General features: G+C 45.5%; 1 protein-coding gene across 1 annotated transcript; it reads left to right on the top strand.

The window, feature by feature from the left end:
- The first annotated feature begins 1447 nt into the window (after positions 1 to 1447).
- Positions 1448 to 9051, top strand: IL1B (interleukin 1 beta). The gene is made up of 7 exons (XM_067704405.1): positions 1448 to 1581; positions 2063 to 2124; positions 2660 to 2708; positions 4797 to 4995; positions 5791 to 5952; positions 7375 to 7505; positions 8228 to 9051. Exons 2-7 carry the CDS (start codon positions 2078 to 2080, stop codon positions 8438 to 8440), a joined length of 801 nt encoding a protein of 266 aa, XP_067560506.1. The 5' UTR covers positions 1448 to 1581; positions 2063 to 2077; the 3' UTR covers positions 8441 to 9051.
- Positions 9052 to 23789: the final 14738 nt, after the last annotated feature.

The raw sequence follows: 23789 nt of genomic DNA, 5'->3' as shown, positions 1-23789 counted from the left end.
CTCACAGGAACAGAGAAAAGAATAGTGGTTGCCAAGGGCTAGGGTTTGGGAGAAATGGGGAGATGTTGGTCAAAGGGTACATACTTTCAGTTATAAGATGAATAAGTTCTGGGAATCTAATGTACAGTATGGTGATTATTATTAACTATATTGTATCACTGTATCATACGGCGGAAAGTTGCTAAAAGAGTAGATCTTAAATGTTCTCACCACCATATGTATATGTATGTATATGTATATATATGTGTGAGGTTATGGATGTGTTAACTAACCTCATTGTGGTAATCTTTTATATATATATACCAAATCATCATGTTGTACACCTTAAACTTATACAACGTTATATGTGAATTGCACTGCAATAAAGCTAGAGAAAAAAACAAAGTCTAATAACTCTGGACTTACCAAGGGATATAGCCTCAGCTGAATATTCTTTTTTTTTTTTTTTTTTTTTTTTTTTGTGGTATGTGGGCCTCTCACTGTTGTGGCCTCTCCCGTTGCGGAGCACAGGCTCCGGACGTGCAGGCTCAGCGGCCATGGCTCACGGGCCCAGCCGCTCCGCGGCATGTGGGATCCTCCCGGACCGGGGCACGAACCCATGTCCCCTGCATCGGCAGGCGGACTCTCAACCACCGCGCCACCAGGGAAGCCCTGAATATTCTTATTTGTAAAAATTTTCACTTTTCAGAGTTAACAGAAAAAAATTCTTTCAGGCAAAAAACATCTCTGCATCTTAAAGAGGGAATGTGATCACGAAGCCTGACTTATTCACAATCTTTTCAAATATGTTCTCAATCCAGGCTCGTTTCACCGTTCACCGAACATTGATGGAGATTCCATATGCAATTGGCTAGGGTACAAGCACCTGGTCTGAATGGATTGGATGAACTTGTCTCCAAGGTTTCCCCAGCCCCATCTGGAGCCTGAACCCCTGCACTACTGTGTTTTCTCTGCTTCATCCTAGCAAGATCAAGTGTCTCCCCAGAGGCTCCCAGTAATTACTCCCCAGTAATTGACCCGGAGCCCCCAAGGTAGAAAACAGCACGCTGGGTGCAGAACTGGCAGGGTTACTGTTACTTCATTAGGCCCATTTATCCATCTCCAAGTGGGAAGGTTCCTAAACTTATGTGCAAAGAGTGAGGGAGCATTTGTATGTGTGTCTCTCCGCGTGTCTTCCACTTTACCCCAGAGATCCTAAATTAAAACGTCCTTCTAACCTAGGAAACCCCAGTATTTTTGATTGACATCATCTGCACAATAGTTGTCAGAAAAAACAACATATATTTGCATAATGACACATTTGCAAAAATATGTCACAGTTTGCTACCACTTGCCCTTCCAAGGATTAGAGAATTTTTTCAGTTTACCCTCTCCCAGAAGTTCCCATCCATCCTCTTTTTTTTTTTTTTTTTTAACTTGGTTGTGAAATCAGTTAACCAAACCGGGAAATTTCTTAGCTCCTCACTTCTGCTTTTGAAGGCCATAAAATAGTGAGGGAGAAACTGGCAGACAGCATACCTCTTGGAGACACAACAGGCCACTCCGGGATTCTATTCTCTCCAGGCAGCCTTCATTGTCCAGGTACCACTTTAATTCTTCCTTATGACTAGGTCCTAAGGGAATCTCTCTCTCTCTCTCTCTCTCTCTCTCTCTCTCTCCCCCACCCACTCTCTCCCTCTCTCCCTCCCTTCCCCTCTCCCTCCCTCCTTCTCTCGGGGCCTGAGGGCTGGGCTTTTTGCACAAATGCCAGATGTACTATAACGCCATAACTTGCAAAATATTGCGGATTAATACTGCTTATCTCGCAGCGGCTGTCTGAGAGCTCAGCATCAAACCTCTGCCCCAGGTCTCCTAATAAATCCACTCCTGGTTTAGGCTTGATTTAGCAAATGCTCTACTCTGGACCCAAAGGATGACTCTTTCACACATTCACTTATGCGTTCAAAGACTGCTTCTTTGCATGCCTACCAGGTACTAGATGCTGAGGGCAATTCACGTGTGAAGGCAGCCCTCGTGGGGACTGGCGTGGCAAATGGTCACTCATTTTCTCCTCTCTACACAGGTTTCTGAAGCAGCCATGGCAACGGTACCTGAACCCACCAACGAAGTGATGGCTTACTACAGGTCAGTGGGAAAATTGATACCAGTAATGTGAACAGGGCTCCCCTCTCAAGAGTGGAGTGTGTCATCTGAGCTTGAAGACCAGATTTGCCCCACCAAACTGCCTCTTTCAGTGGCAAGCAGGGTTCCAAGGCAAACCTGGTTTAAAGACTAATTTCCCACTATAAGTCTGGCCTTGGGCCCCATAGGCCATCTAGATGTTGCTGCAGGGACAGCCTGCAGAGGGCAAACAGGAAGGAAAGGTGTCAAGTGGACAATACAGGGGATCCCTTGCAACATTTGGCTTAAATGAGACAGAAAGCTCGGATTTTAACTGGGCTGGAAGTTAGGTCTCAGCATCCAACAGAGAGCAACGTGGGTACCTGCCCTGCCTCATTTGCTTTTCCATTGCATATCACCACGGAACCTGGCAGCTTCAGGCAGCCCTAAGGAACATGCTGTTTGCAGTTTCCTATTAACGGTGAAGACTGTTTGCAGGGAAGGAAAAATAATCTTGTCCAGGAGACATAATTGAACAATCTCTCTGTTTTTATTACAGTGACGAGAATGACCTGTTATTTGAGGCTGACGGCCCCAAACAGATGAAGGTGAGTCCGTGGGCTTAGCTCCCAACACATGAAGGGGCTCTGACATGGGAAAGACTCAAGGAAAGGGGTCCACCTTGTTCCTATGGAGTTTTGTGTTCAAATGATTTTCTCCTCTTCCAGTGAGACAGACGCAGGCTGGCCACTACGCAGCTCCCACGTCACCACAGTGGTTCACTGAGGCTTGGTGATGGTGGCCATGCTTGCAGAGGGTGAGGGGGAATTACAGTGGAGATAGCGTTTGCTGTTTCATGTTAGGAAGACGGTCCAGGCTCCAACGCAAATTTGATTCTCCTTTTAGAAGAGGCTTTTAGCCCTCAGAGTGATGAAACTACGTTTATCACTTAAGTCACACTCTGAGACCCAGAGAAGATGATCTTGAGAATGAACGTGTCTGCATCCTTTAAGGGTGGAGTTGCTTTTTGCTCCCTGGGGTGGAGCTTATGATAACAGGGCATAGATGATGTACAGAAAAAGTTTAGTTGGGAGTGGCAAGAAAATTATTCACTTGCCAGTGGATCTTGGTCAAGTCATTTTACCCCTCTGATCTTCATCTGAAAAATAAGGCTCATGAGCTGGATGACGTCAGAGACCCTAGCATCCTGCAACCTTCAGTTCTGAAATATTGTCAGCAGGAGCTAAGTCTATCCCAGCAGAGGAGTATTTCTCTGACTCTTTTTTTTTTTTTTTTTTTTTTTTGCGGTACGCGGGCCCCTCACTGCTGTGCCCTCTCCCGTTGCGGAGCACAGGCTCCAGATGCGCAGGCTTAGCGGCCATGGCTCACGGGCCCAGCCGCTCCGCGGCATGTGGGATCTTCCCGGACCGGGGCACGAACCCGTGTTCCCTGCATCGGCAGGCGGACTCTCAACCACTGCTCCACCACGGAAGCCCTCTGACTCTTATCTTAACGGAGAGCCTTGCTGATGTTCCAGCTGGCTCTTCTCTTCTGTAAGAGGCCTGATAACTTTCCCAGGGTGTCCAGCCATCAGCCCAGCTAATGCACTTGTACAGATTAGCAGGCAGCTACTTCTCTCTTACTTTTTTAGTTCATGACAGCCTCCTCCAGCCTCCTCATCCAGTCTCCGTCTTGTTAAAAGCACATCTCTTTAAAGGTTTTAAAACCAGCGTAACTGGTTTTCTCTGGCCCTGGGTGGGGTGCGACCCGGCCCTCCTCCACTGTCTCTTCCAGGAGCCTGGCTCTCCCTCATCTGGGGCCTCTGCTCTGGGCAGGAACTTATCTCGCACTCAGCTTTCCTCTGCACTGTTATATGTCTCTTTAGCTGTCCTTCAAGCTTTTAAACCATTATCGTGCCTTGGGAGCAACCTCAGTTAAGCCTTAATGCAGTTAGTTATACAGGTTCTCTGAATAAGGTGGAAATGGGAACCTATTTCAGGAATAGTAACCACTTTTAAAGTATTGGCAGGTTATTTATGAGGGAGCATTTGAGAGAAAAAAAAAAACTTGTATAGAATAATTGTTGATTGGGCTTCCCTGGTGGCGCAGTGGTTGAGAGTCCGCCTGCCGATGCAGGGCACACGGGTTCGTGCCCCGGTCTGGGAAGATCCCACATGCCGCGGAGCGGCTTGGCCCGTGAGCCATGGCCACTGAGCCTGCGCGTCCGGAGCCTGTGCTCCACAACGGGAGAGACCACAACAGCAAGAGCCCTGCGTACCGCAAAAAAAAAAGAATAATTGTTGATTGAGCATAGATGTATTGCAAATATTATGATCATCATTGCCATGAAAAATTAACTACATAGTGTTAGTGCATTAGATTTACAAAAATATCAAAAGTGTAAGAAGGTATAAGTTTATAGTTAGGTGGAGCATGTGTAAAAGAGATAAGGTAGAAATGGTATTTATTCTAGAAGAATGCCATATAGGGCATCAGAAAGCCAACGTTTTAGTTTTGGGTCTGCCTCTCTCTTGCCACGTGCCCTTGGGTAAGCCACTTAACCTCTCTGGGCTGCAGAGAGATGAACGTTTATCCTTAGAAGCTCTGTTACCCCCTCCTTCGTCCTCTCTCATGTCAAAACCAGAGTTTTCTGGCACAAGCACCTTCCCACGCTGACTTCCTTATTCTCTCTACAGTGCTGCGTCCAACACCTGGACCTCAGCTCCACGGGAGATGAGAGCATCCACCTGCAAATCTCCCACCAGCTCTACAACAAAAGCTTCAGGCATGTGGTGTCGGTCATCGTGGCTGTGGAGAAGCTGCAGAAGATCCCCTGCTCACAGACCTTCCAGGATGATGGCCTGAGGAGCATCTTTTCACTCATCTTTGAAGAAGGTACCTAACGAGGGCTGAGGGCAGACACGAGATTGCTGGTCATTTCCTTCTCAGAGGCCGTAACCCAACAGTCAACTAAACTTCCCTAAAGCTGAAACCCTTTAAAAGTAGAAGGCCCAGCAGTGAGAGGCAAACAGAGACACCTAGAAACCCAATTAATCGTCTCTTTAGTTGAAACCATTCTTTTTTTTTTTTTGTCTTCCATCAGATCGATTTGTTCACTTAAAAGATTTTTTAAGGAATTCTTCTTTACTGAAAGGATGGTGTAACTGGGTAATAGTGCTATTAATCTTAAGAATGGAAGCTTTTCCAGAATATATTCATGGTCACGCATAAAATGGTACCCAAAATGTAACATCTCAAGACACGACTGTATAAAATCCAATTTGGTGATGGTTTTAGTCTCATTTTTAGTTGTTGAAACTATTCTTAAAATAGGACCTTGATAACTACTGATCTTTGCAAAGCACCCAATCGTTCTGAGGGCTTTCACTTATGTATCTTCTGCGAGTGTCAGAATATCCCTGTTGGGCCAGTTCTATTGCCGCTGCCACTTTACATAAGTAACTCTATGGCCCATCCACAGCCAGCAATAGAGCTGAGGCTTGAACCCAAATCTTAGGGTGCCAGGCCCAGTGTTCTGACGCACCCCAGCTTCCTGCCCACCAATGTTATAATCAAACTTTGACTGTGCGTGCTCAGATATCCTCGGAGGAACCAAATTCTGCTGCTTCACAGCACCAGGCCTGCCCCTCTGAGTTTCCACCTAAACGACGTCTGTGCTCCACATTTTAGAGCCTGTCATCTTTGAAACGTACGACGATGATCTTCTGTGTGACGCGGCTGTGCAGTCGCTGACCTGCAAACTCCAGGACAGAGACCAAAAGTCCCTGGTGCTGGCTAGCCCATATGTGCTGAAGGCTCTCCACCTCCTCGCACGGGATATGAACCGAGAAGGTACCTGGGGACACCCTGCTTCTTTTCTTGACCTCCTGGTAGCTTGCTAATTCTCTACACTTTCAACAGAGTAGATGATTAAGGCAAATGATCGACAGCAGTGAAATAACATACAATAAAGGATATGTTTTTGTTTGGGTCCTAGCGTGGACACCAGATCGAGTCCCTTAGCGCATTTATTTTTCAGCAAGAGAGGTGACTCTGAGAAATTAGGGGGCTCAAGCACGCTCAGGACCACTGTTCACTCAAGTCATGTGATGGTAGCGCCACGTCAGTGCTTCTTTTAGAAAGGAGTCATTTGATGGACAAGACCTAACCGCCCGTGGGTTCTTTCTTCCTGTTGTTGCAGTTGAAACTAGAATGGTGAGGAGATAATCTGTTCCCCCGCCTCATGCCCAGCCCCGCCCCCTCGCCCCTAACATCTTTCCGGCCCAATACCAGATGGTTCCTTAGAGGGAAACCTTACTGACAAGCAGGAGCTCATATCTCTCGACTGTCACTGGCAATTGTCTCGAGACTGGGGTCCCACGGGTTGTGGGAATCTGCCCAGCACTTTGCCACCGTGGCTGCGGTCCAGGGGGCAGCTGAAAGAAGCAGGCAGTTCTCTTCCAAGGCTGCTGACCTTGGAGAGAGGCATCACTGTGGGAAAGCTTGCTGGTGTGAGCCAAGACAAGACAGCCCTGTTTCTTTAGAATTGCACTGTGAGGGTGACCTTGGGGCCTCCAAGTCAGACAGCTATGACTAAGGGAGATTAAAATGCATGTCTCGGGCTTCCCTGGTGGCGCAGTGGTTGAGAGTCCGCCTGCCGATGCAGGGCACACGGGTTCGTGCCCCAGTCCGGGAAGATCCCACATGCCGCGGAGCGGCTGGGCCCGTGAGCCATGGCCGCTGAGCCTGCGCGTCCGGAGCCTGTGCTCAGCAGCGGGAGAGGCCGCAACAGTGAGAGGCCCGTGTACCGCCAAAAAAAAATGCATGTCTCTCTTTGCAGCCACTTTTCCCAGCTAAGCTCCTTTCCCAAGTTCTTCCCACTTCCTTCTCTACATTCCCGAAACAGATCCGTGCCCGATGTTTTTCCGGGACCCAGCTTTCTCTCTTTTCTCGCTTTTCACGTTGATCAAATTATTGTGCTCTTGTGGATGGACACATCACCCGTCAGGGACAAGATGACTTTCTGCAGTTTCTAAAAACCAGACCCCCTGATTCTTCATTGCCGCTGTGATGAGGCTCTGAGAAGCCCCTAGACCTTCTTTGGGGAAAAACCTGTTTCAACCAACTGAACCTGCTATGATCTGTGAGAAGCCCCATTACCCTGTCTGTTAAGCCATAGGGACCTCGGTGTGGGTTTCCGCAGAGGATGCTAAATTGTAAGAGTCCCTGCAGTGCTGTGTGTCCCTAACCATGAGACCCCTTTCCTCCCCCCAGTGGTTTTCTGCATGAGCTTCGTGCAAGGAGATGAAAGTAACGACAAGATACCTGTGGCCTTAGGCCTCAAGGAAAAGAATCTATACCTGTCTTGTGTGATGAAAGGCGATAGGCCCATCCTGCAGCTGGAGGTGAGTGGGTACCAGGGGCTGAAGGCCCTTCTCAGGCTCCTCTGAAGGACGCCTAGCCATCACTTTCTTCCAAGACAACTACCTCTTCCCCTTAGAAACTCTGGGAGCAGAGCTACTTGATAATTTTGCATAGATGTAAATAAGTTTAACGTAAGTGTTAAATGCATGTGACTTTCACTCCCACCACAGAAAATTAAATCATCATGTAGATGTTCTTGTGTCTTGCCATTGTGACCACCCAACAGATCATACAGTGCTAGGGTTGCTCCACTTGTTAGATGACGTTTTGGGAACTTAATCTGCTCAGGGGACCAGTCACCTGTCATCATTTCCAACCCTCTCCCAAAATCACACCTCCCCTCACCCGCTTTCCCAGCAAAAGCTTCATTTCCAAGCTGAAGTCATTCTAGCCACAGGGCCATGAGGAAAATACAGCAAAGTCCCTGCAAACAGATACGCCTAGGAGCTTTAATCTGATTTTCACTTTTGAAAAACATTCCCACCTAGCATTTGATGCTAAGTTTCAGAAGAGGATAAGGGACACCTTCAGTCACCACATAGAAACCTGGGGTCTCAAGGATAACTCAGGAGTCTGGCTCCTGGGCCTGTGACCTTCGTATCCATTTTCTCTCTAGCCGACCCAGAGAATATCTTTGTCCAGATCAGAGTAGAGCGTCTGTGTCCCTGCCCTCATGAAAATGTTTATTTCTGTTTTGCTGCAGGAGGTAGACCCCAAAACTTACCCAAAGTGGAAGATGGAAAAGCGATTTGTCTTCAACAAGACAGAAATCAAGAACAGCGTCGAATTTGAATCTGCCCTGTACCCCAACTGGTACATCAGCACCTCTCAAGCAGAAGAAAAGCCCATCTTCCTAGGACGTTCCAAAGGCGGCCATGATATAACTGACTTCACCATGGAAATCATCTCTCCCTAAAGGAAGCTGTACCCAGAGTCCATATGGGCTGAATGACCCTGAGGGCTAGCAGAAGGGGAATCGAAGAGCATGGCTGCAGCCTGAACTTCACTGTTGTCTAATCAATGCCCAACTTCCCTCTGTATATTCGTGCTACGAGACCTCCTGCCCACCAGCCGGCGGGAATAACCCCACTCTTCCCACGCTGCTTCTGCGCGTCCTCAGACCCCAACCACTGAGCCAGCCCTCTCTCACCTCTTCCACTCACTCAAAGCCAGCCTGGCAGAAACCATGGCACACTAGGTTCAGAGAAATCCTATGTCCTTTGCACACAGCTTCTGATGAGTGACCATTTAATTATTTATTTATTTATTTATTGATGGGTTAATCTATTTAATTTAATTCAAGGGGGCCAAGAAACAGCAGAGTCTGTGAAAAATCCTAGTCTTCTATATCTATGGAACCAATTTCATTTGGGCTAGTGTGCCGTCTTTATATCAAGTCCTTTCACTAAGCCTGAAAATATTTAAGCTCAGATCATTTCAAAAGGAATATTTATGAATGAGGAAGGATGATCAGATTGTTCAATGATTTTGAAATAAAGTTCACTGAAAACAAATGTTTTGCCACGTGGTCATTGACTTGTCTTGGATCTGACATAGAAGAGTCAAGGTAAATGGGGCCATGAGCATCCTCCTTGGGGACTCAGAAGCTCATTCCTCATCACTGAATGCGAGATGCTTAGGAACATCACTGGCCAGAAAAGACCAGCCTTGATACCTCTCCCTTTCGTTTCTATTGTTCATCAAAAGTATATCTGGTGGGCTTCCGTGGTGGCGCTGTGGTTGAGAGTCCGCCTGCCGATGCAGGGGACACGGGTTCGTGCCCCGGTCCGGGAAGATCCCACATGCCGCGGAGCGGCTGGGCCCGTGAGCCATGGCCGCTGAGCCTGCGCGTCCGGAGCCTGTGCTCCGCAACGGGAGAGGCCGCAACAGTGAGAGGCCCGCGTACCGCAAAAAAAAAAAAAAAAAAAAGAACAGGAGGGCCTTCTCTGGTGGTCCAGTGGTTAAGACTCTGCTTTTCCACTGCAGGGGGCATGGGTTCAATCCCTCGCATGCCGCGCGGTGCAGCCTAATAAATAAATAAGAACAAGAGGCAGTGTTTATAGGGTGCTAGCTTTTATGTAACAAACAGCAGAAGAAAATAAGGCAGTCCTTTCCAAGGTCTTTTATCTGATTTCGAAAATTCTGAAAGATATGTAAGAAATTTAAAAAGTAGCCGTGAGGGGTTGGGGAATAAGATACAAGGGGATAAGGGTGGGAGCAAGACATTTCTCTTAATACTTTTTATATTGTTTGATTCTTGAATCATGTGACTATATTATGTATTCAAATAAAATAGTGTTATTTTTTTTAAAGCCGGCAGGGCCGCACCCCCAGCTCGGTCTGCTTCCTAACTGCAGTACAAAAGGATGGGATGGCTATGAGAAACAAGTATCCAAGTGGTACCCATCCTCAACATGTAACAGGGTTCCTGGGAGGCGGGGAGCTGCTTTGGGGAGAAAGCAGAGGTGCCCCTGGGAGCCCCAGCAGTGATACAATCCCCTTTCCTTGGTTCAGTGGTACAATTCCACCCACCTCTCTGAGGTCCAAAAGGGAAGACACACCAGCCAAAATGACAAAGTGTGAAGGCGCCTCACCTCATAAGGAAGCCAGATTATGAAGCATCTCTGTGAGAGAAAATTCGTACCTCCATTTTGGAGAAAACATTGACAGTGTCTAATTTATTTCTAACATGACTTACTGTTCCACTATTTGATGTCTTCCCTAAAGAAACAAATTTCAGGAGGTTTACTTTAGAATTGTTTAGGAAAAGTGTAACAGAACAAGCTGGAGACAACCTAAAGGTCCTTTGGTAGGAAAAAGTTTAAATAAAATGGCAAATTAAAAAGAAAAAGAGAGCTCTGAAATGGAAAGAGATCCAGGCAAATCACTGTGAGAAAAAGTCAAGTTGCAGAACAATAAGGACAAAATGATAGCATTTACATAAAAGAAAAAAACACTGCCCATCCAAAATGCATAGCCATGTGCTTCTAAGATCATGGAAAGCAGAGAGGTCTGGAAGAGTATGGACTGAACTGAAAATAGCGGTTACTTGAGGTGGGATGGGGCCGGGAGGGGGTCGTCAAGAGGAACTCTAGCTTTATTTATAAAGTTTGAATTTTTTTACAAGATGACTATATTCATGAATTACATATATATACATTTTAATCTTTTGCATTAAAATATTCAATTTGAAATGTGTTTCAATTCCTGGACCTGAGCCAAACACTAAAATAGATCTTCCAAGGGCTGTTCGATTCCTGGTTTGGGACCAAATTATTTCCCTGGGAACAGCTCTCCTTTCTCTACACTGGGTAGCCTTATCCTGGAAAAGAAAAATGGCCTGTTTCTAAATGGAAAGGGTCAGATGGTTGAAGTGAGGAGAGGCAGTGCCCTCCCCATGCCCACACTTCACCCAGCCCAGGAAACACAACCAGAAGTATGAAGGCTCTCCAATGGGCTGGGACATCAGTTCGTCTGCACCACAGCAGCACAGCTCTGACCAGCTTTCAAGGAGATCCCATCCACGTACTTGGAGAGTAAGAGGTCGGCGCTTCTGAATTTGACTTGATGTCTTGGATTCTGTGTCAGGCAGACAGTAGGATTAGGGTGTGGCTCATCCCATAAGCTTGGACTGCAGTAAGCAGGTGAGGGAAGGTAAGTGATGCAATGGTGGGTGGGAGCATACCTTGTCTGAAGGACAGGTTAGGAGTGGGTGGCTGCCACAACATCCTGGTCAGAGGGGCAAGGGTAAGTCCGTGGGCCTTCTGTGCAGACCTCCTCCCCACCCCATTCCTCACTCCCCAGTACAGACTTGCTGAACTACCCACAACCATCTGATTCAGCTGGACGCTGGGGTGAGGATGACCTAGAGAACTGGTAAGATGCCCGCCCAGGGGTGTGGGACCACACCTTGCCTCCTAAATTGGCAGTTTGGAAGCAAGCCAAGTGATTCAATTTTCTACCTGGGAAGTCCAGAAACACTGCTTTGCTTATTTGTATAAGCATGACAGTTTGCTTACACAAGAATCATGAAAATTCACATCCCTCTCTGAAAGCAGGTTGTAAAACCATGAAACGCAGCAAGTGTACCAGGAAAAGTTGGACAGGAAGGGGCAAGGAGGGTGCCTGGGACCTGGGCCACCTTCTCTAATCAGGGACATCACTGTCTCTGAGAATATTTTCCCTTCTTGCAAATGGGGCAGCTAGAGACAGAGAGGTCCAGGTTGTCCTGGGCAGGTGGGGCCCTCTGGGAACTAAGGTGGGAATTGTGACAGTTATTCGGCCACTCCCTTCCAAGTCTTGAGTTTCCCCACAGGTGGTTTGAAAGGGCCAATGCTTCTCTTTCTCTCCAGCCCCTCACCTCCAGTACTTGCACCCCAATCCCACCAGCCCTCGGAGACAAAAGGTATGAAATCCTTCATCCGCCAGGGATCAGGTGGGCCGAGGGAGTCCCAGCCACTGCCTGAGTGTCCTGAGGCTATAAGTCAACCTGAAGAAGCACCAGCCAGAAGGGGCCACAGTGTTCACGTGTGAATGTTGGGTTTGGTTCAGTCCTTGGACCAGAAGGATCCAGGAGCTATGGTTTGGCTTTAAAGTAAAATATATCAGGAACACCTGGAAGAGATGTCAAACTTGGAAGGTGAGCCTCACTGCTCTCCCACCCTTGGGGGTGAGACCCTTGTCCCAAGTAGGTAATGTCCTCCTGCTGCACCGTCCACTGTCAGCCTCACTACCAGAGCAGCAAGTCCAGTTCCCTTCCCAAAAGGCCTCCCAGGGCCGTAATCCTTGTGGAATGTTAGTCTTCCAATATTTTAGCTTACATGCTGAAACCAAGCAGAACCCTTTGGGGCTCACATTTAACACAACATTGTAAATCAACTGTACTTCGATTTTAAAAAATCTACGAGGGACATTGTAGGTCACTCCAGCCTCCTTTCCACTACTCATGGGGCTGCTGCCCTGGTGCTGTGTTCACTGGACTGGTTGAATAGGCCAAGAGTGACAGCCTCATGTCAGGGTGTCAGGTGATGGCAGTGACAACACCTAATCAAATTCTGCTGCACAGTGAGGGGGAGAAGGCTGAAGTGGAGGCCTGGGGCCACTCTGAACTCTGGCTTCTTTTCTTCATCTGTAATGATGGGGGTGGTCTACAGCCATATTAAAAAAAAATGATGGGGGTGCAGGGAGATCTAGCATCTGTGGTTCAGTTCATCATCAGTGATAGGAAAGTAGCTTAGCTTTCTTAGGATAGAGAATAAGGGGTGGGTGCAATGAGAGGTGCTGGTTTATGTGAGCTGGTCAGGGAAGGTGGCTTGAGCAGAGATGTAGGGAGGGTGCAGATCTTGCAAAGATCTGGGGAGACAGCATGCCAAGGGGAGGTAGCACACAGCTGTAAATGGGCTTGGCGTGTATGAGGTATAGGAAAGGGAAAATTTTTCCTCTACCCTTCCAGGTTCTTTTCGGCTGGGCTAACAATGAAATTGACCTAAAACATCAACCGGAGAAAAACAACTGAATTTAATTTCACATATACAGGAACTCCAAAGATATGAGGCTCAAAGAAGTGACCAAAGTAGGCAGCTTTTATACCTTTTAGACAAAGAAAATGTGTGAAAATTGGACAAAACAGAGGGGTTTTTGCTTGGGGCAGCAGATTACTGACATAACAAAATTTGTTTGTTTCTACATCTTTCTTGGCCTTGAATTCCCTGTCTCTGGCCATAAAGATGCCTCCTATCCTTCTGCTGTAGGTAGGATATCTTTCCGTGGGAGATTTATTTCCTGTTTTTGGGGGGACAAAAGAGGGTCAGATCCTTCTTCTTGCACCAGCTGTTTCCAAAGTAACTTTAATTCAAAATAGTCAATATACCAAAGTGGCATATTTGGAGGCAGCCTGCTTTGAACCCCATCAGTTGCAGAGTAAGTAGGCCGATGTGGTGGAAGCAGAGTGAGCAAAGGAGAGAGGGCTGGAGAGGAGGATGCAGGGACGGGGCAGGCAAGGGCCAGGTCTCTGTGTAAGGAGTTTGGACTTACTGTGTTTTGCAAAGCATCCTACACACGGAAGGGATGACCTCATAGAAGTTTTATCACTCTTGCTGTTGTGTGAAGAATGGACCCTGGGGGCAGGAGGAGAGGGTGTCAAGAACGAAAGCAGAAAGACCAGTTGGGAGGCTGTGGCAATGAACTACACAGGAGACAATGGTACCTTGGACTAGGGTAATAGCAGAGAAGGTGAGAAGGGAGTTGTTCTGGGCATTGTGACAGCAGAACTGGCTGACAGAGTAAATGTGGGAGGTAAAGGAAAGAGAGCAATCAAGGGGCACTCACAGGTTGAGAGCTGATTAACTGGGCAAATGGGGGTATTTAACAGAAATGGGGAAGACTTGGGAAGGGACAAGAATCATATTGGGGGGAGGGGATTCTCCAAAAGTCCTGTTTTGGCCAAGTTTCATTTGAGATATATATTAGACATCCATGAGGATATAAAATTGGAATCTCGGGGCTTCCCTGGTGGCTCAGTGGTTGAGAGTCCGCCTGCCGGTGCAGGGGCCGCGGGTTCGTGCCCTGGTCCGGGAAGATCCCACATGCCGCGGAGCGGCTGGGTCCGTGAGCCATGGCCGCTGAGCCTGGCGTCCGGAGCCTGTGCTCCGCAGCGGGAGAGGCCATAGCGGTGAGAGGCCCGCGTACCAGAAAAAAAAAAAAAAATTGGAATCTCCCCTGAGATTCAGATTCAGGAGTAACTGGCAAGTAGAAGGCATAGAATACCATGGATCACATGAGAATACCTACCAAGAGTGTGTAGATAGAAAAGAGAGAATGGCCGAAGACTGAGCCTGGGGCGCTACGAAAGAGGTTGGAAGGAAGAAATGGAGCCGTCAAAGGAGACTGAGGACAAGTAAAAAGTGAGGGAAGAGAAAAATCAGGATGGGGGGAGGATGGCGGGAAAAAAACAAGTAATGGAGAAGGAGGTCCACCAGGCCCAATGATGCTGAGAGCCTGAGGACATGAGGACCTGGCCACTGGATTTGGTGAGAAAGAGGTGGTATGTGGCCATAACAAAAGCGAGGACAAAGCTGAGGACAAAAGTGTGATTGCGATGGGTTCCAGTGAAAGGCGAGCAAGTGAGCCAGTGAGTAGACGAGGCTCCTTTGAGTAATTTTGCAGTAAAATAAAAGTGAGAGCGAGGGGGACAGAGAAATGCCATGGTAGCTGGAGGGGACTGTGGGATCAAAAGCGGATTTTTATGTTCAAGATGAGAGTTGTTATAGTGCATCAGTCAGTAGGAGGGAGAGAGGAAGAGGATCAGAAAAGCCAAAGCCTTGGGTGTCCCGTAGGGGAGGTGATGGTGGGCAGTGATGTGCATGGGAACAGATGCAAGTAGGTCAATAATTCCTGGGATAGAAATACGAGGCAGCTCTTTCCTGACTGCTCCCATCTTCTTTTTTTCTTTTTTCTTTTTTTTTTTTTTTTTGCGGTGCGCGGGCCTCTCACTGTTGTGGCCTCTCCCATTGCAGAGCACAGGCTCCGGACGCGCAGGCTCAGTGGCCATGGCTCACGGGCCCAGCTGCTCCGCGGCATGTGGGATCTTCCCGGACCGGGGCACGAACCCGTGTCCCCCGCATTGACAGGCGGACTCTCAACCACTGCGCCACCAGGGAAGCCCTGCTCCCATCTTCTGAATGAGACAGCTCAGAGTGCTCAGTGATGCTAGCCGTCCAGGTCCTTGAGGTTGTTAATCCTGCCCAGTCTGGGTTCTCCTCTCTTGAACAGGACGATTCTCAACTGCTTCTCAGGTCAAACAGGCTGAGCCGCCCCAGCCGCTGTCATCTTCTGCCAAACTCGAAACGCTATTGTGCTTTACCATCAACCCCTTTAAGGTCTTACTGGCTCCCAGAAGAGTCTGAAAGGCATCTCCCCCTTATTCATTATTACACGACGGCTGTGAGCATTGGCCATCACAGGCAATAAATGCATAAGAATTTATTCCATTGCAGGCATAAGAACGCTGAGATTTTAAAGTACCTATTAATCAATACAATGAGTACAGAGTTGCAGTCATCAGGGAACATTAGGGAAAAAATCAGGTAGTACAGAAATTAGTTGAGTCTGATAAAACAATGAGAGATATTAACTACAATCCAGACAAGAGGCAAGACTATCTATCTACAACAGGTGGTGAAAGGTTGAAAGCGGTTAAGATAAAAATTGCGTAAGGGGGCTCCCCCGGTGGCGCAGTGGTTGAGAGTCTGCCTGCCGATGCAGGGGACGCGGGTTCGTGCCCCGGTCCGGGAAGATCCCACATGCCTCGGAGCGGCTGGGCCCGTGAGCCACGGCTGCTAAGCCTGCGCGTCCGGAGCCTGTGCTCCGCAACGGGAGAGGCCACAACAGTGAGAGGCCCGCATACCGCAAAAAAAAAAAAAAAAATTGCGTAAGGATGCCATTTGAAAGACGTCCATGGGACTTAGTTGTGACATCAACTCACAGCTAAAAAGCCTGGTCCGAAGGCTTCCCTCTGACTCAGCAACCTGCATCCAACACTAAGGGTTGACTGAGTGTGTCACCCTGTGGTTTGCGTCAAGAGTTATCCAAGAGGCCACTAACCCTGTCTCAGATTCTCAAGCCAGTAGCCCAAGTCAAAATCTTTGCTAAATCTTTGACGCAGGAAACTCAGGGTCAGGATCTTTGATCTAGGAGCCTACTGAGATAGTTCATCTGTGGTCTGTGCCCCTGGGTTAAGTGGCTTGACAACACCACGTAAGTATTTAAAGGAAAAAAAAAAAAAAGCATAGAGCTGATGATGTAAATGAAACCCATAGGTTTAACGTTTTTTGTGTTTAGCTTAGAAATAAGTTTTGAGAGTCTCCTGGTGATCTGTCTTTGTTATTTAATGGGCCTGAAACAATTAAAGAAACTGAAACATTAAAGAATTTGTCATATTGACTTTGTAATTCCAATTTGAAATGTGCAATTGATATTAGACTTCTGATTTTCATTTGAAGGACAGAAAATTTGATTGCGTTTGCATTTTCAGAGCCCGAGTTACTACATTTTTTATTTGCTTTCTCTGGAGTTACAGGCATGACTTAGGTGCTTAGAAATATTTTGCTCCTTAGATTTTTTTAATCCACCCTGGCAGGTTTTTGAAATGTTTGGGGAAAAAAATTACATACTAAATTTGCAGATATATTAAATTTGTAGTTTAAAATATTTAAGAAAAACGCAATTAACTATGCTAGAAAAGAGAGGTAAATATTTAGTGAGATTTAATATATTATGCTGTTGACTTTAAAAAAAATGCACAACATGAGAGTTGCGAGTTAAGTTTTATTTGGAGCAAAATGAGGACTGCAGCCCGGGAGACAGCATTTCAGACAGCTCTGAGAAGCTGCTCCAAAGAGGCAGGGGGGAGCTAGGATATATAGGAGGTTTTGCACCAAACGACAGGTAGTCTGGAACATCAAATTATTACTGTTAACTAAAGAAATCAGATATGTCAAGTTAAGGAATTTAGCACTTTTCTATATATGAGAGGATGCAAGAGTCTGGGCTCACTGAAATCATTCCTTCGATATGCACCTCATCTATCGGGGGCCAGTATCATGTATTTTCACATCCTGTGTTTCCTCAGGGCTCACCGTGGGGAATGACTGCAGTCTGATGGCTGCTAGATGGCAGGTGTTCTTTCCTTCCTGAGCTCCCTCAGGGCTCACCAGCTCACCATCCGTGGTGGCTGCAATCGCTGATGACTGTGACATCCCTTGTTTACTGATATGGCAGACAATATTCCATTTATCAAAGCAATGAAATAACTGAGCACTAATTTTTTAAAGTGAAAGTGTTTTTTCTCATTGTTGTACCAAAAACTAGCTTTATAAAGAGAGTGGCAAGATTTGTCATTTGAACTTATTAAGAAAAATCTTGGTTTTTAAATATATAACTGTAATAGCTTACTACACAAATTTAGGCTCAAGTAACTATAAATGCTTTTCTATGCACACAAACAACTCTTGAACCTTAAAAAATTTAACTGACATCACAGGAAGTCAGCCTGCAGAGAGTAGCCGGTCCCCAAGTAGTCTTCAGGAGGCTGTGTAGTGCTCTCCTTTCCAACACGTTAACAGTCCTGGAATGCTGCATCCTCATTGGTCCCTTTGAATCTCTGATGATGGACAACTCTGCTGCCCAGTCTCAGGACTGAGTCCCAGTAGAGGAAACATACACACACACACACACACACACACACACACACACACACACACACACAAACATACATTTTGGCAACAAAAAAATCAGTTTTCAAATAATTCCGATTTTTGGCTAATTTCCACGAACCTCATGAAAAGTGCCCAGAGCACAAACACCATTTCTCTTTTTTAACTCTTTCTTTTTTATTTTGATAAAGTGTAAATAACATACAATTTACCATTTGAACCATTTTTAAGTGTACAGTTCAGTGGCATTAAGTACATTTACACTGTCGTGCAACCGTCACCACCATCCCTCTCCAGAATGTTTTCATCATCCCAAAGAGAAACTCTGTCCCTGTTTAACATGAACTTGATGCCCAAAACTCGGCCTCTGCCAAGCACCATTTCTTAGAATGTCCCTTATCTCTTCCATCCATTTCCTTCACAGCTGCCTCCACACTTTCTCTTCCAAGCTCCCTGTTAAATCCCTACCCCATGTCCTAGACCCCTTGCTCTTTACCGATTGGCATTACTAAAGCCTAAACAACTGGACTTACTAAGGTAGAAGTGGCCCCTTTGAGGGCAGGGATAAGAGAAAAAGGCTAAAACGTTATGTTAAGAAAATGTATCCAAAACATGGTAAGAGGGCAAAAAAACTATTTGCACCTTTTCAGTGTCTAACTAGCCTGCTGAAAAGGTGCCTGATATTCTAAATATTTTTATTTTCTGGAAGAAGCCAGATGGTAAATCTTTTACACCTGAGGGCCATAAGCTCTCCGAGGCAACTACTCATCACCACTGTTACAGCATGAAAGCAGCCATTGAAAATCTGTGACATGTGGACAGACTGTGCCCCAATACATTTTTATTACAAAAACACACAGAAGGCCAGATTAAGCCCATGGGCCAATTTGCTGACCCCCTTCTCTAAAGGAAAGTACCTTTGTTTAAATTATTGTTTACTATTGATCAGGGCCCAGATGCTGTAGAGTTAGATCTTGACCTTCAGAAGATGGATGAGTGGTGAGTCATTTTTGTCCAGCAGGATAACAAATTATTTCTGTCCAGGAGAAATGGTGAACTCAACTGTTATGATATTATTACCCTGGTTTGTATCTAACTTTGCTGTATGTATTTGCATATACAATTATATATGTATATATAGATATAACATGTATAATATATACATATGTGTATTATATATACCTTCATTACATATATACACCTGTAATATATGTACTCTGTAGTATAGTGTATATGTATTTTATATATATAATATCTGCTCTAAGAAGGAGAAAGATTAGACAAATGTGATGGTGAAGATAGGATACATCTATGGTCTGCTCAGCCTGGGGGCCTGGTTTTGAGTCCTCAGAGGAGGGAGGAGTTAGGACCAGAGATCAAAGCAGCTCTTTCTTGAGAGCCTTTGCGTTTCATGCTATTTGGGGGAAGACAAAGGACAGCACAACTATTAAAGTCCCCTCCCTACTCAACCTACAGACTGGGACCCCACCACCACAACTACCACCAGAGCTCAAGAAAGCCATGTGCAAAGGAGAGGAAGCAAGAACGTATATGGACCTGCCCTGGAGCTCATGGGCTGCACCATGACCTTGGGAAATTCCTGAAACAGTGGAAGAGACTAGACGAGAAGGCAGAGGCCACGCATCAGCAAGTCCAGGCGGGAGCTCACATAACATAGATGTTTACCCCTCTGGCTGGTGAAGTCTAAGGACGTTGGTCCCAACGTTACGTACCATGAGAGATTTATCAATACAACCACAGTCCCTTGGCCACAAAAGGAAATTAACTTTGGCTTGGGGGGTGGGGATGCAGGGGGGAGATTTAAGAACGTTTTTGTAGCAGTGGAATTTAAGCTAGGCCCTGAAAAACAAGAAGTATTTCTATTAACAGACATAGGGGTAGGTGAAAAAGAAGCAAAGATGAGGTGGGGGGGTGGGAAGGATGCAGGAGACAAAGTTAGACATGACCAGAGTGGGGTGGGGCATGGCTAGTGTGGAAGATAGGACTGGTGTTTGGAAGAAAGAGAATACCACAGGACAGTCTGGCTTTATTTGTGGGTGATATGTCCAATTAGTCACCCCCAAACCTTGTTACATGACTCCAAGACAACAGGGGTTTGTTGAATGTCTAGTTTCATCCCACCATTCCCTCCTTTTTACAAAGAAAAAGAAGGCTGAGGCGCAAAGCATGGCAGTGACCTGTTCCAGTAGCACTGTGATTTGGCAGAAAACAAGGGCCAAAGCTCACACCCAAGTACGCTGACTTGGGCTCCCTTCATTGCTAACATATCTATTTTAGCCACTGTGGACTATCTTGAGGGCAATGTGTTTCACCAACATCAGAGCTTCAGCTTCCTCCCCAGAATGCCCAGCGTTAGTAGTCATGAGGTACAGTGGTAAGAGCACTGGGTTGGGATTCCCAGGTTTTATGCAAAGTAGCTGATTGACCCGTGACCACTCAAGTAACTTCTCCACTCCGTTTTTTCCACTTATGAGAGGAGATCAAGATGGCAGAGTAGGACGACATGGAACTCCCCTCCCCTCCCACGAAACACATCAAAAATACATCTACCTGTGGAACAATTCTCGCTGAAAACCAGCTGGAGATTGGCAGGAAGACTCCTGTACAACCAAGGCTGTAAGAAAGAGCCACACAGAACCAGGTAGGAAGGGAAGAGAAGTGATCAGATCTGGACCTGTGCCCCTAGGAGGGGACTTAGAAATTACACAGGCAGAGACCCTCCCTGGGGAGTGAGTGATTTGAGCCACAGATTGGTTGCCCCAGCCCTGGGGTCCGACCCAGAGAAGACAAGCTCCCTTAGCTAGACTCCACTTGTGGGGAGTGTGTGCACGACTGCTTGCTCCTAAAGCAGGTCAGAAAGGGAAGACTGAAAACTGCACCAGTGGCTGACCATCCCGGTGTGCAGCCCGACATAAGCCAAGTGAACACTCCAGCCCCGTTTGCTTCATGACACAGCTCCACCCTGGGGTGATGGTTCAGCTTTAAGACACAGAGGTAGCTCAGACCCGAAGCAACATCTGAGCAGGGTGGGGATAGCCATCACCAATGCTTACACAGGCAGAGCATCAGAAGCAGCCCTGATCCCTGTCTGTGACTGAACCACCACAGCCTGTGCCCTGACCCACCCCGAGTACCCCCACCAGCCCCACTTGCTCCAGCACTCTTTCCCTCTGGGATGAGGGTGCTGGTGCCAGGAGAGGGGAGAGACCACACTTAAAGGGAACAAAGTCAGCTCAGACCCAGCCCTCAGAGCTTCTGCTACATTAGCTTGGGACCTGACTCCAACCCAGATAGGGCCGTGATGGTCACAGAAGAGAAGCTCCAGCTCACACCTGGCTCTGATCCTTGCCCCTCCATCTCCAGCCCTACCTCCTACCGAAGTGATAGCTGCCAGCACACCCTTTAGAAAGACATGACTTGTGTTCACATCACACCTGGTTCTCCCACCAAAGCCACTGGGCACATGCAAACTGTATAGGGATGCTCCCACACAAGGAAACCCCTTCGAGACCACAATAGGTAACTGTTTCACCCAATTTCCTAGAGACACAGAAGGTTAAGAAAAATGAGAAGAGAAATTTGATTCACTTGAAAAAGCAAGAAAAAAAAAACCCTGAAAAAACAAATAATGAAACAGATATAAACAATTTACCATATAAAGAATTCAAAACATTAATAATAAGAATGCTAACTGAATTAGGGAAAAGAAGATATGACCACAGTGACAATTTTAGCAAGGAACTATAAAACACACAAAAAAGAACCAGTCAGAACTGAAGAACCATAGCTGAGATGAAAAACACCCTAGAAGGAATTAATAGCAGGCTATGTGATACAGGAAAATGCATAAGAGGCCTGGAAGATAGAATAATGGAAATCACCCACTCAGAACAGCAAAAAGAGAAACAAATTTTTAAAAATGAGAACAGTTTAAGGGATTTCTGGAACAACTTCAAGTGCATCAACATTCACATTCTAGGGGTCCCAGAAGGAGAAAAGAGAGAGAAGGAAGTTGAAATGTATTTGATGAAATTATGGCTGAAAAATTCCCAAAACTGAGGAAGAAAACAAGTATCCAGGTACAGAAAGTGCAGAAGGCCCCAAACAAGTTGAACCCAAACAGACCCACACCAAGACACATCCTAATTAACATGGCAAAAGTTAAAGATAAGGAGAGAATTCTAAAGGCAACAAGAGAAAAACAAAGAGTGATGTACAGGGAACCCCTATAAGGTTATCAGCTGATTTTTCTGCAGATACTTTGCAGGCCAGAAGCAAGTGGCATGATATATTCAAAGTGCTGAAAGGGAAAAACCTGCAAACTAAGATGCTCTACCCAGCAACATTATCATTTAGAATTGAAGGAGAGACGAAGAACTTCTCACACAACATTGTAAATTAACATTATTTCAATGTAAATAAATAAATAAATAACTCAGACAAGCAAAAACTAAAAGAGTTCATCAATATTAAACCTACCCTAAAAGAAATACTAAAGTGTCTTCTCTAAGTGGAAAAGAAAAGGCGATAACAGGAAGTAAGAATCTGTAGGAAAGGTAAAAAAAAAAAAAAGAATCTGTAGGAAAGGAAAAATCCCACTAGTAAAGGCAAATATATATAGTAAAGGCTGAGGAGCAACCACTTAAATGAACTAGTACAAAGATTAAAAGACAAAAAATTGTAAAAATCAACTACAACTACAATAATCAGTAAAGGGATAAACGTGAAAATGTAAAATATGGCAAAGGGTGAGGGAGGCGAGTAAAACATGTGGATCTTTTAGAATCTTTATGAACTTAAAGGACCTCCAGTTTAAAACAAATAGATATAGTTATAGGTCAATGTATATATATCCCGTGGTAACCACAAATCAAAAACCTACAACAGATACACAAAAGCAAGAGAGGAAGAAACACAAGAACACCACTAAAGAATATCATCAAGCCTCAAGGGAAGAAATAAAAAGAAGAAGAAAAGAACAGAGAAGAACTACAGAAACACTGGAAAACAAGTCATAAAATGGAATAAGGACATACCTATCAATAATTACTTTAAGTGTCAATGGACTAAGTGCTCCAATCAAAAGACATAGGGTGGCTGATTGGATAAAAAACAAGACCCATCTCTATGTGGCTTACAAGACACTCACTTCAGAGCTAAAGACACACACAGACTGAAAGTGAGGAGATGGAAAAAGATATTTCATGCAAATGGTAGCAACACTCATATCAGACAAAATACACTTTAAAACAAAGACTGTAACAAAAGACAAAGAAGAGCATCATATAATGATGAAGGGATCAAGACAAGAAGAGGATATTATACTCATTAGCATATATGCACCCAATACAGGAAAACCTAAATATATAAAGCAAATATTTATAGACATAAGGGGAGAAATTGACAATAATACAAAATGGACTCGGTTGAACCAAATGGCATCTGAGGTCCTTTCCAGTTATAAAAATAAATGGTACTAGTGCCTTGTTTTGTGTCTAACTTTGCTATTTTATAAAAGTAAATTCATTTTTGCCAATTTACTTCTCATCTCTGCTTCCTCTAGCCTTTTCGTAGAAGAAACCAGTATGGATCTTCTTCATTTCTCTCTTAAGAAAGTGCTTTATCTCCTTAATTACTTAGGGGATGAGAAGGGTCCAGATTACAGACTTGGAAAAGCCTGGAGGCAACAAAAAAGCAAGTGAAGTAGGCTAGTTATAATGCCAATAATAATAATAACAATCAACACTGTGAATTTGTTTTACACAAGAAAAATACTCTCACTAAAGAGAAAGTAAAAAAAAAGAAAAAAGAATATTAAAAATCCCCTGTAATGCCCACACAGTCATTGAATAGCCGTATTTGTATAGATTTTAATGTTATTTGTACAAACTTTACATTTTAGTCTTCATGGAGTGAGTTTAGTTTTCAATCCAGCTTTGTGAACAGTGCCCAGGACAAGAACTTAATGAATGTTCAATGAAAACATGATCTCACTTTTATTTTTTGTGTGATTCTTTTCCAGCTTTATTGAGA

Source organism: Pseudorca crassidens, chromosome 14 (genome assembly GCF_039906515.1).
Source record: "Pseudorca crassidens isolate mPseCra1 chromosome 14, mPseCra1.hap1, whole genome shotgun sequence".
NCBI classification, from domain to species: domain Eukaryota; kingdom Metazoa; phylum Chordata; class Mammalia; order Artiodactyla; family Delphinidae; genus Pseudorca; species Pseudorca crassidens.
The sequence above is the reverse complement of the archived record's forward strand: the minus strand, read 5'-3'. Positions and strand labels throughout refer to the sequence as shown.